The sequence below is a fragment of the Dipodomys merriami genome, unplaced genomic scaffold (genome assembly GCF_024711535.1).
Source record: "Dipodomys merriami isolate MVZ:Mamm:240054 unplaced genomic scaffold, mDipMer1.0.p SCAF_4, whole genome shotgun sequence".
Classification (NCBI taxonomy): Eukaryota; Metazoa; Chordata; class Mammalia; order Rodentia; family Heteromyidae; genus Dipodomys; species Dipodomys merriami.
In genome coordinates, this window is record NW_027205603.1 from 32,755,839 (window position 1) to 32,772,661 (window position 16,823).

Sequence of the window (16,823 nt, forward strand, 5' to 3'; positions counted from 1 at the left end):
GAATTAGGATTTAAATTATCCTTTCTTGATTACAGTAGAGATGTGACCTACTCCTATTTCCTTTCTTCTACTCTTTTGTCTTTTTCTTCATGGCTAAAAAAAATTCTGATTTGGAGTATTTGGGTAAAAATATTTTAGGTTCACTCTTATTGCTACATCTCTAAGAATGATTTTATTCTTAGCTCAGGAACAGTTTGATGCACTCCAGCAGAGAACTGGAATTACACTCGCAGTGTTCTATGAGTGATTAGCTGTGACTTATGTGCCTACCCTAGATTCTGCTTCTTGGAAGAAGGCAGACTTAAAGATGGCAGATGTTTTAAAGAGCTCAGAGCTCTAGAATCTCAAAGGCCACGACAGCCATGAATTACTTTTGTGCCCAATCACTTCTGTCCTGAAAACAAACTTGAGATGTCTCATTTGATTAGGCCTGTACTTTAGTTTCTAGTGGATCACCAAATAGAAGAAGGTCACACATGTCCAGAGGTTTTATTGATGCATTTTCTTTTATTTACATTTGCTGTAACTGTATTTGGTATGAAATTTCAGTGCTCTTTCTATCCTGCTTGTGCACCTGCTCTGGAAAAACTGCAAAGAATATCCCTGCACAAACCACCTGTCAAAGTCAAAGCTGCTTGTCCTCATCCCTGTAATTACCTTCTTGGTTTAGACTTAATGCAGGAGAAAATTTACTTTATCATAATATAACAAATAAAAGACATTAGGTAATTAGTAGTGCTGGTATATTTCTAAAATACGAAACAGACAAACAATAAACTGTAAACTTAATTGTGTGAGTTCTTATACAATTTCAAGACAGGAAAATTAGAGCTCTCAGCTACAGTCATTTTAATAATCACATTGGATCTGCATTATTTATTAGTTAGTACATGCTCAAGTGATTCAGGGTGGTACAATGCCTAAAATAATTCCAAAGTAAACATACCTTTTGTCTGTTTCATTTTGACTGGATTACATAATGCATATATTTGTATTTAGTTAAATCACTAATTACTTCACACAGTCTGTGAAAGAAACATTACCATTCTTTTGATTTCTAACCATTTAACGTATTTGACACAATCCCCAATAAGGGAGTAATTTGCTAGATCTTTGTTGTTATTGTTGTAAAAGCTATAAAAACTCTCAATCAGATCCTCAATGCTTTTGACCTCTAGCAAAGCCCTAGTACCTTCAAAATTCACTAAAAAGACCGAGAAATTCTGGGAAGAGAAGTAGCAAGAATCTTACTTTCTATCAACAGCTTTTAAGGTTGGGTTGTTTTCCTTTCTCTTTTGTTGTCTGATACTCACCTTCTATTTTGAGATGCATTCTAGGCAGTGGGCTTCTCTCTCCCTCCTCTTTCTTTTTGCCCTTGTTAATCTTTAATGTTTTTGAAATTTTGTAAGAAGCATGTGGCTTGAAGAATTTTGGATACACAATTTTAAATTTTCTTTTTTTTTTTTGCGGGGGGTGGAGGGTCAGTTCAGACCTGACTAACACCAGCTGAGAACCAAAAAAGCAACTCGTTTTAGATAGAGGATGAGTTTGTTAAATCTTTGGGGAACAAATCTCTGTTGTATTATAAGAAAGAAAATTCTTTAATAGAGTAGTTTTCCATTTGCATCAACTGAAGCAATGCAGAAATAAGGATTTGTTAGTTGGATTTGCTGCTAAATGAAAAGCAGGTTTGGCTTTATTTGTGTCACTGTAAAACTAAACAATAAAGTATTCACCTCAAGCGTGAATTATTATTTTTTTGCCAGCAAAAGTTAAAACATCAAAGAAACCTCTTTGAAATACTAACAAATTTACTTACAAACACCTATATTTATTATTTCATAAATAGGCGCAACAAGTTTCATAAAAAAAGATTAAATACAGACACAGTATGAAGAAACAATAATACAGAGCCATAAGTAGAGGTTATAATTTAGCTGTTTCCAATCTGTTTCTGCATCTAATAAGATACCAAGTAAGCATTTGGCAGTTTTATACATAAAAGGACTTAAATGACATTTACTAATCATTACACAAAAAGTGATACAAAAAAAGCAATTTTTTTCCTGCAGTACAAAATAAATGTGTTCTCACTTCCCTTAACATTAGTTTTCCTTGTGTTTGATTAATGGGACCAGGCCAATTTAGTTTTAAAGTAAAATCACTTGGGAACATTTTTTTCAAACAGTTTGAAAATATAGAACTATTAATCAGTTGTTTTAAAAATGAAGTAAAAATATGAATGTTCGCCAATTTAACTCCTCTTGTGAAACCAATAAACTGGGATGAGCCAGTTTCAAATTACAATTTAGCTACAAAAACATTCACATTTTTATACTCTAGGAGAGTGTAACAGAGATTCTATTTACAAACTTGCTATGACTGCTACATCAAGCCATTTAAAAAGTCTTTAGTAGTTTCATATAAACACCCATTATGAAAACCAATGGAAAACCCAGGACTGTTACCCGAGACAGCTACCATTGCTAAGGCCGTTACTAGAGCATAGCACTTCACAGCAAAAAACCAACATAAAATTTGAATGGTCCATATTTCCTTCAGGGAAGAAGAAGAAGAACAATGTCCATAAAGGGTTACAAAAATAATAAAGAAGCATAACTATTTCTTCCAGAGTGGGTGACCCACAAGCTCAGATGGTCCTAAGTGCTTAGCAACTTGTAATTTCTAATAAAATGGAGAACCGCCTTGACTGTACAAAGCAATCTGGTGAAAAGACTTCCCTGAATTCCTCAGTGGAAAGGAGAGGTGTTTTGATTTTCAGGTAAGGTACAGTGCTTTGTCCCTCTGCATACCCCTGTAGTGAGAGAAAACAGATGATTGCTTGTTACAAGACAGCCTGGGCTACAGGTAGAGTTGTTCTAACTCGAGGGATGAAATTAATCACTGGGAAAGGGACCAGATCGTTAACCTACATCTTCATAGAGTGCGGGCATTGTTTTTGGAAATTCTGGGTAATGGCTCAAAAATGTCTTAAGTTGTAGCATCGACGTTCTTGAATATCATACATTGGAAAGTAGGAATGAAAGTAGGAATAAAGAAGGATGGACTAATGTGCATGCTATGAGCATTATCTACCACTAGGTGGCGATGGCAGGCCGCTTACCCACTACTGCAGTAGTCGTTGTTCCAGTCCACGGGCTGGGGGGCAGGATTTCTGCACCCAGAACGCACATACTCCATTGCTTGGGTGACAACTTGTGCAGCTGTAGATGTAGGATTGATAATTGTCTGATAGTCAGGTTGAAGAGTAAATCCCTGAAAGGAATATCCAGGTCCACAGGTGAGAATCAGAATGCTTTTTTAAAGAAAAACACACAAATATTTGTGCATTCTCTGTACAGGCCTTCCTGCTTCTGCTTATGAGGTGTCATACCTATGATAAGGGCCCAGGAAACTCAGAACAACGGTAGAAAAGGGAGGTCTCCATCACATTCTGCACACCCTTTCTTCCTTTAACTGTGTGTCAAAGTAACCTTTAATTGTACTCTTAAGCAGACTGAATTGAGAAACATTTAAAATGTAGAGAAGCTTAGTCAATCAAAACAAAGGAAGCAAAGAGTTTATATCCTTCAAAGTTTGTTTTCTATCAAACCTAAGGATACATTAATAGTTAATCCCCAGAATATGTAACAGAATCTTTTCTGAAGGATTCAGGCAGCAGGTGGCTGAGTGTTTTATTAGACTACACCTATTCACATATTGTTCTCCAAACCCTTTTTCTTCATTCAATCTCAAAGGGACCATCTGCTTCTTTTTTTTAAATTTGTGTTTCTCTCTCAGCTAAAAAAATCCAACCAAAGCTTTTTAACAGTGGTTGGATTAATACAGAGAAAGAAATGCAAAACAACTTGCTGTTAGAAAACGAAGAAGGAAAAGTGTAAGACAGAGTAAATATTTTTTAATTGAAAAATCTATTAGCTAGCAGACAACATTGTGACTTCAGGAAGATTGTTTTAATTCACTAGTATGGGTAAGTGTTGACTTTTAATCCTAGCAAAGCTATTAAAACCCAAGGACAGAATCTCTCCAGTGTATAGCTATATCTGGTAAACAAAAAGCTTTTACACAAAGATATATTTTTAGCTTATCTGATAAATTCAAGAGCAGCCTAGGCAAGCTTTGCTGGAAGTGACCACAAAAAGCAATTTAATTAATCTCATAGTTGTCTCTGTATAGCATATTCCAGCCATGGCTTCTTTTAGCCACCGAAATCAAGAGATTGAAAAATATACCTTCTCTATTTATTGCAGGTAGCTTTTGAAGGTTAGAATATTGTTGTTATTAAACCCAGCAGAGTGATCAGAGAATTGATTTTTAACTAAGGATATCCTTAGACTTTTATTCATGTTTGGGTGTTGCTTGTGTAACAACTCTACAAAGTGTCACCTACTACTCAACATCTTCAGTTCTCAATACTGCCTCCAATTCAAAACAGTGTCTCATCCCAAATTGTGAAGAAAGATGAACTCAGAATGGCTAGTATTGAGTCACTGAAAAGTGGAGAATTCAGCCAGACTGGTTGTTTGACCTCACACAGACGAAAGGATAAATTTCCTAAACAAACTATTGGTTTGTCTGTGTAGATACCACCTACAATGTGAATTGTAAATGTTTTCCTAAACTGAAAGCTGATGGTAAGGGTCCCCACTGGCTGCCTGGATGTCCTCTGTGTTTCAGGCAGTATTCTTTTTCCTTTAGATCTTCCTATATCTCTTTTTCTTTTCTTTTCCTTCCTTCCTTCCTTCCTTCCTTCCTTCCTTCCTTCCTTCCTTCCTTCCTTCCTTCCTTCCTTCCTTTTTCTCTCTCTCCCTTCCTTTCTCTCCCTTTCTTTCTTTCTTTCTTTCTTTCTTTCTTTCTTTCTTTCTTTCTTTCTTTCTTTCTTTCTTTCTTTCTTTCTTTCTTTTTTATTTTGGTTGGTCATGAGGGCTGAACTCAGGGCTTGGGAGCGGTCCCTCAGCTCTTCAGCTCAAGGCTAGCACTCTACCGCTTGAGCCACTTTGGCTTTTTTCTGCTTATATGGTGCTGAGGAATCAAACCCAGGGCCTCATGGCAAGCACTCGACCCCGGAGCCACCTTCTCAGCCCATCTTCCTACATTTCTAACATGGAAGGGGTTTTGTAGGCTTCAGTGAAGTATCCTTATATTTTTTTTCTACAGCCCAACTTTCTCCTCTTCCTTCCCCAGTGTCTACTGTGGTATCTACTGGGTGATGAGCAGGAGAAAGCTCTGGGGAGAACTAGGGTTGACTTGCTTTGTTAACATCATCAGCAAGGCTGCATGAGGATCACACCCTGTTTATTGAGGTGCTGGGCTTTCCCATAGTAATAGCTCAATAAATCATCTTCTCAGTAAATAACTTTTACTAAAGATGATGTGATGCTATGGTTAGAAGCTTATGGGATGAATGAATGTGTAAATGCCAGGTCTGTCTTCTCTTTTTAAGTAAAGTTCTAAATATTGGATTTTTACACAACGGACAAAATATAACCTAAAAGCAAATAAGTATCAAAACAAAAGGTAGTCTAAAGTATCTTGAGTTAGCTAAAAAGCATGGAATCTCACAAAGAAAGCAAAACGAACACCCCCCTCCCCCAAATCCTCAGAGTTTCTTTTCATTCACTGACAATATTTCCTTACATTGGGAAGACACTATTAGGAAAGTATTTTTAAAAATTCTACCTTAAGATTAAGTGACTTAAAAAAATCTGTTTGTTTTTTTTTACAAAGATCAAAGATGAAAGATTCAGCTAACTTTTATGACTAAACTTAAGTGCATCACAAATATCCAAAAAATCAAGAACCAAGAAAAATATAGGCAAAGGTTGAAGTAACATTATTTAACATTATTTTTCCTTCCAAGCTAGAAAATGGCCCATAGTCCTGCACACTTTGTAAAGAAATGTTGAGGTCAACCTTAGAGCGATGTACATTTTTATTACTGATATAAATAGGAAACAACATTTGAAAAAAATGTTTGCTTAGCCATCTAATTAAACAAGACTGAATATTTTGCATTTTAATGCTCAGGAGAAAAATCACCAACTGTTTTGTAGCATGCCTGGAATTTTAAATTTCATTTTCTGGTGCCAGATTGAAATAAAAATAGGAAACATGATAAAGATTAATTTGATGTCAAAGGGGACATTTGCTCTTTAATTAGATTTTTGTAGCCCTTGCAGTGTGTTGTATCACCATAGCAAGACCAAAAAAAAAAAAAGCTGCATCACAACCAAACTGTGGTTGTGGTCCTTGTATCCACACTTTGCAGAGAACTAATTTCATTTCCTGCCTGTCTGGAGAGGTATTTTCAGCATGCATCAATGTTTTTGTCTTCATGACTGATTTATTCATCAATCTCAATGTGATTTTTTTTAAACCTTTAAATTACACCCAAATCTTAAAGCAGCTGTTTATTACACAAGGAAATTGAAAATCTGTCTGTGATATCATACAAAGATTTTTTTCTTAAGGTTATAAAAGAAGTTGACAGATATTAATGATTTTTTTTCTATTGACCTCATTCAAAAGTACAGTGAGGCAGAAGGAAAAGGAAGAAAATTGGACCCTCACACACCCAGAAAAGACTCAATTCCATGGGTTCAGTGTATAAAGTATTATTGTAACTAGGTGCTGGTGGCTCATGCCTATAATCCTAGTTATTTAGAAGGCTGAGATCTGAGGATCATGGTTCAAAGCCAACCCAAGCAGGAAAGTCTGTGAGTCTTTGATCTCCAATTAACCACCAAAAAACTGGAAGTGGGGTTGAGACAAGGGGTAGAGTGCTAGCATTGAACAAAAATGCCGAGGGACAACACCCAGACCCTGAGTTCAAGCACTGGCACTACCCCCAAAAAATCTTTGTTTCTCTCTCTCTGTCTCTGTCTCTCTCTCTCGATATTATTGAAGAAGAAAAGAAAGAACTGTTACTCTTGGTGGGCTATATAATCATTTTTAGGAAATACTGATTTTCAAAAGGATAATGAAATAGCTAAAGTAATACTGAAATAGAAGATATTGCTTTAAAAATACAGCAGCTGTTAACTCTTCTCTGTGTAGGGCTGGAAGATAGGCATGTTTTCCCCCACTAGGAGACAAACATGGCAGGATAAATGTGCTTTGGATAATGGATAAGATAGGTCAAACTTTATTCACAACATAGATAGGCCAACAGGCTAAGATCTCACTAATGATATCAACAGTAGCCATGAGAGATTGTAGTCAATCGTCATCTATGATGAGCAGCTGCCTGGGGCTGCCAGTCTCCTGAACCTGTAGGCTCTTGCTCAGATTACCTGCCCATAATCCCTACCTTGTCCCAACTACTCTCCTGACTCGCCTGCTTCCTGGTTCTACCAGCTTGGAGCATCATTTCGTGACAGTGGCTCTCTCTGGAAATGCCCCACACCCTTCCCACCTTCTATCATCTAAAGACTATTGCTCTTCTCATCTGTCAGGTCTCTGGGCCAGCCCTTGAGCCAGTTCATCCTGGCTAAAGCTTTCTCTTCTCTGGGCCCCCTGCAGTCTGTCTTCTTGTTTTCCTCCTGACCCTATGGGATCTCCATTACTTTCTATCTTCTTCCTGACTTTCCACCCTCCCCCCAGGAGGGGTAGGGTCCTTAATTCTTTGTGTTCTTTCCTGCGACTGAATTTCCAGAGCCTAGGCAGTGCCTGCCACATAGCAGAGGTCACTAAAATATCTCTAATCATGTGAATTCAAAAGAAAAAATCTTCCAAGGAACTAGATAATTTGAAGGGATGTGCAGAGCAGTGAGAGATGGAGGAGAATGATGAAAGGAGTGACAATGACCAAGATGCATTGTTTTCATAAACTGACATGTTGAAAGGAAATCCCTTTGTACAAACTACTTTAAGGATAATAAATACATGAATAAAATTTTTCCAAGAAAGTGAGATTCTACAACCTAACCTGTAGTTTCTTCCAATAGTCTTAACATTTACATGCATTATTTTCAGTTGTTCATTGTCCCCCAAATTATTTTTCCTGAATACCTATTTGATCAAGGCACTGTTAAAGTGTACTTGGTCAATGAGGTATTTGTAGCTCTTGCTGTTGCTTGTCTTGCTGTCTATTATTAATGTAACTTGAAATCTGGTTCAACTCACCCTTTTTATTTTTTTGAGAGACACTAACAAAACTGAACTAAAGACTGACAAATACTTTGTCCAATGTAATTTTTTTCCTTCCCATTCAGCTCAGATCCTGTATGGGAAGACAAACCTCTTGGATTTATACATGTGGTCTTATAGCACTCTGAAATATCTGAATGCTATTCAGAATCACAGTTAGCTTAACAGACATTTTAGCAGAACTAGAAAAGGAGACTTTTTTTTCTAACTAAGTGCCTTGTGTTGCTGGATAGATGGCTCTAGTATTTGGGCTACTCACACAGACCTTTCTGCTTTAGCTATTGCAATCCCTTTTATTTATGCTTCTCAAAGAGCTGGGATAACAAGTGTTTCCCGGCTTTTCTATTGGTTGAGATGGGGGTCTTGCCAGTTCTTTCTTTCTCTCTTTCTTTCTTTCTTTCTCTCTTTCTTTCTTTCTTTCTTTCTTTCTTTCTTTCTTTCTTTCTTTCTTTCTTTCTTTCTTTCTTTCTTTCTTTCTTTCTTTCCTTCTTTCCTTCCTTCCTTCCTTCTTTTCTTCCTTTCCGTTCATCCTCCCTTACCTCCCTCGTTCTCTCTCTCTCTCTCTCTCTCTCTCTCTCTCTCTCTCTCTCTCTCTCTCTCTCTCTCTCTCTCTCTCTCTCTCTCTCTTTCTCTCTCTCTCTCTGTCTTACCTGAACTGGCCTCAAATCTGTATTACCTGAAATAAGGTAGATTCAGAAGAGAACTCAAATAGTATAATTTCTTAGAAAGTTAAGTCAACAAGAAAACACGAGGAAAATGGATACTTGAACAGAGTGGGGTAGGGTCAAAAGGAGAGAGTAGATCAATGAAGAAGAGAAGTAGTCAAGATGTAGTCAAGAACTCAATGAATATCCTACAAAACTAAGAAAAGCAAGAGAAAGGGTAGATAGGGGTGAAAAGGGTAAAGTCGATTAAGATACATTGTATTCATAAACTACTTTGTTGAATGACAACTACTTTGTATGACTACTTAAAGATGATGATAATAATAATAATAAATACAGGAAAAAATAAAAATAAAACAACCATTTGACACTTCCCCCAAAAACAAAAACACAGGAACAAAAACAAAAAAAAACCCAAAAATTTATCTTCCTAATCTTTGTCACCCAAATAGCCAGGATTACAGGTGTAACATACTTAGCCTCATGCTAAAGGAGATATTTCTTTTTTTTTCTTTTCTTTTTTTTTTTTTTGTCATTCTTAGGGCTTGAAATAAGGGCTTGGGCTCTGTCCTTGAGCCTTCTTCTGTTCAAGGCTAGCCCTCTGCCATTTGAGCCACAGCACTACTTCTGGCTTTTATTTTTGGTTTATGTGGTACTGAGGAATTGAACCCAGGGCTTCGTGCATGCTAGGCAAACACTCAACCACTAAGCCACATTCCCAGCCCAGAGAGATATTTCTGAGTGGATAAATTAGAAAAAGGTCTCTTCTCTGGACAGAGCTCTAGATCTCAGCTTGAGAATTAATTGTGACTCTGGCATTCTTTCCTGTACACTGACAGAGCCCTAAAGTACACCCCATGAGCCTTAACATGGACCCCAAGCTCATCCTTAGCAAAGATACCCAATCCAGTGGAAGGTGATCCTTGTTATTATTTCTTCAACCAAATATAATTAATTCATTACAGTATAAGCATATCCAAGAGTCTCTTCTTGTGAATGACATGTGATGGGAAGGAATCTGACCCTATGAACATCACTTGATCATAAACACCATGTAGACAAGACAGCAGGGTGCCATACAAATGGTTTGTTGCATGGAGTTAAGGTACTTGTCATGGCTGTATCAATGTTTTTGGTGTGGGGATCAAGGAAGACTTTGGTAAGGAGATGAATTCCTTTGCTCCTCATAAAAATGTTGATTTTAGAATTAACTAGGATCTAAAGACTCTCTAAATTCTTCAGGGAAACAGGTTTTCTAATACAAAGCAGTTAATCTAGAGGAATGATTGAGGGCGACAGGCAGCATGTTGAGCATTCATGAATCCTGGCTCTGGCTTCTGGACAGATCTGGTTTAAATCACAGCTCCAACCTTGTGAGCACATTATTTAACTCTGCCAAGCCTCAGCTTCCTTATCTTTAAAATGAAGTCTGTGCTAATGCCTGCATTGGAAGTTTTCTCAGCGTTAAAGAAGAGATCAAGTGTTTCGTTACTGGATTTGTTATTGTTGGATCTCCAAAATCTTCTGTATAATAAAAATGAATTTCAGACCACACACACACACACACACACACACACACACACACACACACACACAGAGATTGATATAGTGCCTCAGGGTCTAAGCACTGTCCTTTTGTTTTTTTTCTATCAAGGCTGTCATTCTGCCACTTGAACTACAACTCCACTTTAAGCTGTTCAGTGGTTGAAGCTGTTCAGTGGAGATAAAAGTCTCATGGAGTTTCCTGCCTAGGCTGGCTTTGAACTAGCTGAAGAGTCTCAGATCTCAGCCTTCTGACTTGCTAGGATTGCAGGCCTGAGCCACTGGTATCTGGCTTCAGACCACTTATATTCACCTTCACGCCCCACCCCTTCTTCTACTTTCCCAGTCCAACTATAGGTTCAAACTATACAGAAGGCTGACCATCAGTTATATAGGAAAGTGATGTTTACTTGCAATTCTGAGTCAGAAGAGTATTTGGACTATAAAAATCATAGTTGAATTTGTTTTAATTTGTAGTTTTTACCTTTACTTTCTCAGATAAGCTTTTATGATTTTTGAATACTTTATGTTCAGTTGAGTTTGCAAATTTAAAAATTTTCAAATTTAGAAATAACACCAACATCCAGAAGGAAAAATTCATTAAAAATTCAAGTGTCCATAAATTGTTTCAATAATCAAGGAGTAGGTAGGGAGACTTTATCTAATATAGAGGCAAGATTGATCTCTCTCTCTCTCTCTCTCTCTCTCTCTCTCTCTCTCTCTCTCTATCTATCTGTCTGTCTGTCTGTCTGTCTGTCTGTCTGTCTGCCTGCCTGCCTGTCTGTCTGTCTGCCTGCCTGTCTGTCATCTGTTAATATAGCTATCTAGCTATCTATTAATCTAGCTATCAACAATCAATCAGCCTATCCATGTATTACTTATCATTTATGAAACCATCCGTCCATCCATCCATCCATCCATCCATCCATCCATATATTCTGGGTATTGAAACCAAGGCTTGATACATGCTAGGCAGGTGTTCAATCCCTCGGCACCCCCCAGACCCTCAAATGTCCATTTTTAAATAAAACTGATTAAAATATTCAGTTCTCAGGATTTTCAAGATTCTACCAAATTTGGCATTGGGCTTGAATTGCGTTTTGCAGCATTTATTGAGCTCAACTGGCATATCAGTCATGACACTGTCATTTTCAAACCACATTAAAAAAAGAGAGAATTCTCTGTTCTAAGGAGATCTCTGGCCACATGTGGCATCTTAAAATAACAACAGTACTCTACTAAAGAAACAGAAAATAAAAGGGCAATTATGAAGACTGAAACAAAGTATCTATTGTGGAAAAGAAACTAGTGATTTTGATGAGAAGCAACTATCAACTACTGGAATGGCTTCACGCTGACAAACCACTTGAAAATGGCATTTTTCAGAAGCGAACAGATACCTACTGAATATTCTCTCCCTTGTTCTTTCTCTTCATTTAAGCAGAAGAACATTAAACATGTATCTCTCATTTTTGGCTGGATTAACACCTCTCCCCCTCCCTTTCCCACTTCAGAGACAGGTGTGAACTGCGGTCTGCACTCACTTGCTGCATGGTGGGGGAGTGTAAGGCAGACTGGACCTGCATGGGGAGCTGGTTCCCGATGGGCTGCTGCATGGCGAGTGGCTGGTGCTGCTGCATGCTGAGGTGCTGGTGGAGAGGAGGGCTGATCTGGAGGGGAGGTGGGGGGGACACAGCCATGTTGGCTATAGAGACAGTCACTGGCATTTGGTTGTTCGGCTTGGGAGCGATGTTCCTGGGGAGGCTGGGATGCATGGCGGTGAGGTGAGCATTCATTCCTGGCTGTTGGTGATAGTGGGAACTCAGGTACAGAGCTGAATGCGCCTGGCTGGGCCCGTGGAACACTGAGGGCTTGGAATTGATCAGCTGAGGAGACTGAGATGCCTTCACATCCACAGGTTCACTGTAGCTCTGTTGTAGAAACAAAGGAGATTGCGTTAGGGGGCAGAGGCTGATCCATGGAGCCTTAATGCTATGGATGAGCTTTGTGAGCCTGAGCTCTCATGACAATCAACTCTCATGGTTATTATTTTTATTATTTCCTATTACTGGGGCTTGAACTCAGAGTCTGGTCTCTCACTCAGTTTCTTCAGTCACATCTGGTGCTCTACTACTTGGGTCACACCGCTAGTCCAGATTTTTGTGGATTAACTGCATATCAGAGTCTCTTGTGCCATGTACCAGTGGCACATACCTATAGTCCTAGCTACTCAGGAGGTTGAGATCTGAGGATTGTGGTTCAAAGCCAGCTCAGACAGGAAAGTCCAGGAGATTCTTATCTCCAATTAACCACCAGAAAACCAAAAGTGGTGTGATGGGTCAAAGTGGTAGAGCACTAACCTTGAACAGAAGAACTTAGGGACAGCGCCCAAACCCTGAGCTCAAACTTCATGACCACCACCACCACCACAAAAGTCTCTTCTATTTGTTTGTCCAGGCTAGCACTGAATGTGAGCCTCACATCTCATCCTCTGGAGTAGCTAGAATTATAGCTGGGTTATCATCTATAGCTATTCCTGACATTCTTATCCAAGGATTCCTCCATTATTTTTGTGTGTGTGCTAGTCCTGAAGCTTAAATTCAGCACTGTCACTGAGCTTGTGCTCAAAGCTAGTGCTCTACCACTTGAGCCACTTTCAGTTTTTTAGTGGTTAATTGTAGATAAGAGTTGCATGGACTTTCCTTTCTGGTCTGACTTTGAACCATGATCCTCAGATCTCAATCTCTCCCGAGTAGCTAGGATTATAGGTGTGAGCCACCAGCACCCAGCTTCCCTCATTATTTTTAACTTTAACTTACATAACACTGAGTTTAATTGTATCGCTTTTCTAAAAATCTAAAGCAATCAGAAATGACATTTTATTCTTTTGCCTCCATGCTAAGTTCTAACTTGCTGGTTCTTCTTATCAAACAAAGATAAGAAGATGAATGTGGGGAAGATGCCATAATCACACTGATGGGAAACACTGTGTAGTTCACTTTCAGTTATTCATCTCTGTGGATCTTGTATTGATCATACATTTAAATTTTTCCCCCTTTCATTTTCTCAAAGAGGCTTGGCCTAGATATTTGCACAAAGAAACAAAGCTGGTTGATGGAAATGACTTTGAAAGAGTTCTAAAATACATTCCTAAAGTCATATAAAATCACATTAATATGTCTTCAAAGTAACTGGAGAACTCATCTTGATTTTTTTTTAAAGAAGTTGGTGATGAATTGGCCCCTTAATGAAGAAGATTAAAAATAACCTCTCTTAGAAATTTTAGACTCTATCATAAATTAATTGTGTCCTAATTTTTTCCACACCTTCATATGGTCATTTCCTAATAATCTTGTAATTGACTTAAAAACCAGTGAGAGATGAAAAGAATCAAGAATTAACTCTGTGGCATTTCCTCTCCGGCAGGAACCTAACTCTTACTTTCGCTAAGAGGAAGAGAATGACAGAGCCTCATGGGGACTGTGAAGCCAACATGAGGGGGACAATGCTAATATGTCCTTCTGGAGAAAAAAAGTCATTGTCAAAATCAGGACTCAAGGATACCCTTATTTTGCAAACTTGATGCCAGGCTTGTCACAAGTCAGAGTGAGTTTCTGTTCACGCTCAGTACTGTGCCTTCTGTGAATGCCTCCCTGCTCCTGCTGCTCAGGTACTGAGGAGTGCAGGCGGATTGTCTCCCCATTGTACAGGCAGACTGCTGTACCTCAATGGCCTGCAATTGGAGGAACTCAAACCAGCCAGCTTTATTATCACAGATTAGCCTATCCTACCTCTTAGCAGAGTAGGGCATTTGATCCAAAAAGTGGAGGAAAATTAAATGAGGTCCACAGCAAGAATAATGCTGTATTTATGTGTTAGCTCCCAAAGACACTGCAGATGCAGTCATGTGTGTGTGTGTGCAGACGCAGCCATGTGTGAGTGTGTGTGTGTGTGTGTGTGTGTGTGTGTGTGTGTGTGTGTGTGTGTGTACAACCAGTCCTCTACTGTCTCTGTAAGAAGTGACATACCTGTTTAAAACATGCTGAGTTGAGTGCTGGTGGCTCATGCTTGTATTTCTAGCTACTCAGGCAGCTGAGACCAGAGGATCATGTCTGCTCTGAAGTCAGTCTATGCAGAACAGACTGTATCTCCCCCCAAAAAACACCTAGCAAAACTAGAGGCATGGCTCAAACAGTAGAGCACCAGCCTTGAGAAGAAAATGCTTTGAGAGGTCTAGAGTTCACTCTCAGGTACCAGCATACACACACACACACACACACACACACACACACACACACACACACACAGTTCATCAAACAAAATTTAAAGGGAGATAATAGAACAAAGCTTTATAAAATGCAATTCTTAAAATGTATTCTTTTTAAAAAGTAAGTTTTAAGAATCTTTTGTTTTGCTTTCATTTAAAAAATTTTATTGTTCTATAAAATAGTTAGCAAAAGGTCAAATGGACTAATTCAGGCTACATAAATAGAGTTTGTACATTGAGACACGTACTACCATTGATAAAATCTTGAAAGTCACTGCATGGGTAGTCATTATATATCTGTGTGCTGACATCATCTGGGAACTTGTTTTTGTTGTGTTTGCATTCCTTGCACTTCAGTTTAGCCCTGCAGAAGAGTTAATTTCATAACTAGCCATGAATGATCTCAATTTCCTACTGGAAAGAAGTTACATCTAATAAAAATCAACATACATTTGTACATTTTTACTTTTTCATATAGTTGCTTTGAATTAAAATATAAATTATTTGTGTTTTCTATACTATCAAACTATGAAATGCATCTACTTATGTATTTATTTTTTCTCTCTATATTTCTTTTAGATAATGAAGTATTATTATAGATATAAAAACATTCAGTTTAGAATAAACAATGAATCCAATTCTTTTTCATTCTGCTCAATAAATAATAGCATGTAGTCTCATATAGTTAATATAGTTTAGGTCAATAGGTAGCTATAAATGATTGATGATACATAGATAGATGAGATAGATAAATAGAAAGTTATAGATATAGACAGCAGCCTTTCCTTGCCAATCTTGTAAAGGTTCTTTTCACTCATGGATAATTAAACACAAGCATTTTCTCTGTCCATAATTTGTCATTTACCTTCTCTACAGCAGACATAAAGACCATACCCCCTAAACCTATTTTAAAATAGGAAGAACTTGTACTTTTTACTCACTTAGGACCACTGTGGAGTTAAACTAAACTGATTTTCAAAAATAATGATTCGGATATTTGAAATATAATTTTAACATAGATGGAATTAAAATTTTAGAATGTTATCTAAATACTTTTTCTCCTGACTATCTAAATGTTTGAATATGACATGATTAATATGTGAAGCCACACCGTATTTATATACATAAATACATATCACAGAAGGGGGTCTGTATTAAGGAAAGGGTGGATTTAATGGCAAAGAATCTTCTTAATCTCTGTAATCCATGCATCTAGCACACCAGGATGCATGGGGTGCAGCCCACTTATGAGTGAGTCAGTAGTCACTGGTTGACCCATTGCAACAATGAGATAGATGTACAAGACACTATGTTGGAAAACGAACTTTACAATTTAGGCAGGGGTGAGGGGGTGGGAGTGGGGATGGGGTGGGGGGAAGTGTAGTTGTGGAGATGGGAGGGAAGGGATGGTAGGGGAAAAACAAAGGAGGAGGCAACAATGCTTGATAGGAAATGTACTCATTACCTTGCGCATGTAACTGTAACCCCTCTCTACAGTATTTTCACAATAAAAAAACATTTAAAAAAATAGCTGTTGTTGGGCAGAGTCCAGCAGGTCTGGCGGAGATCTCTCACAAGCCTCATTGCCTCTGAGGAGGAGACCCCAGCCAGGGAACTTCTTCTTTTCCACCCAGACTGGTAGAACTTTCGTTTTTATGTAAAGGTTACTGGTTTAGATAGGGGAGAGACTGCCTTTAGCTTTCACTTCTGATTACTTTTATTTTGGGGCTGGTGCTGGAGCTTGAACTCAGGTCCTGGGTGCTGTCCCTTGGTTTTTTCATTCCAAGCTGGAGCTCTATCACTTGAGCAAAAGGTCCACTTATGGCCTTTTTTGGTGGCAAATTGGAGATTAGGGTCTCACGAACTTTCCTGCCTGGATTGGTTTCAAATCATGATTCTCAGATCTCAGTCTCCTGATTGGCTAGAATTACAGGCATGAACTACTGGCACCTGGCTGATTCACTAATGATCAGCCTGATTACTTATTAATTAGACTATAATACAATAGACTATTAACTATAGACTTGCTTTAGTATTTTGAAAGATAGGTAATAATAAGTTCATTTTAAAATAGCAAACAGTCATAAATTAATAATTTGGTTGTGTGGATAAATGGAGAAATGATCAATTTAATACTGTTCTCAAAGCATTTCTCAAAATCATTTCTTATAAATAAAGAG

The 16,823-nt window shown here is 38.1% G+C and overlaps 1 protein-coding gene across 4 annotated transcripts in view; it reads right to left on the minus strand.

Annotated features, from left to right (window-relative positions):
• Positions 1 to 1,810: 1,810 nt before the first annotated feature.
• The window catches only part of Tox (thymocyte selection associated high mobility group box), a 308,061-nt gene continuing 293,048 nt past the window's right edge, over positions 1,811 to 16,823 (minus strand). For all 4 annotated transcript variants that reach the window (XM_069990773.1, XM_069990774.1, XM_069990776.1 and 1 more), the window contains exons 7-9: positions 11,921 to 12,307; positions 3,125 to 3,276; positions 1,811 to 2,815 (exon numbers count right to left, since the gene is read on the minus strand). In XM_069990773.1, coding sequence (XP_069846874.1) covers positions 2,779 to 2,815; positions 3,125 to 3,276; positions 11,921 to 12,307 — 576 coding nt within the window. In that variant the 3' untranslated portion in view covers positions 1,811 to 2,778. The remainder of the gene's footprint in view (positions 2,816 to 3,124; positions 3,277 to 11,920; positions 12,308 to 16,823) is intronic.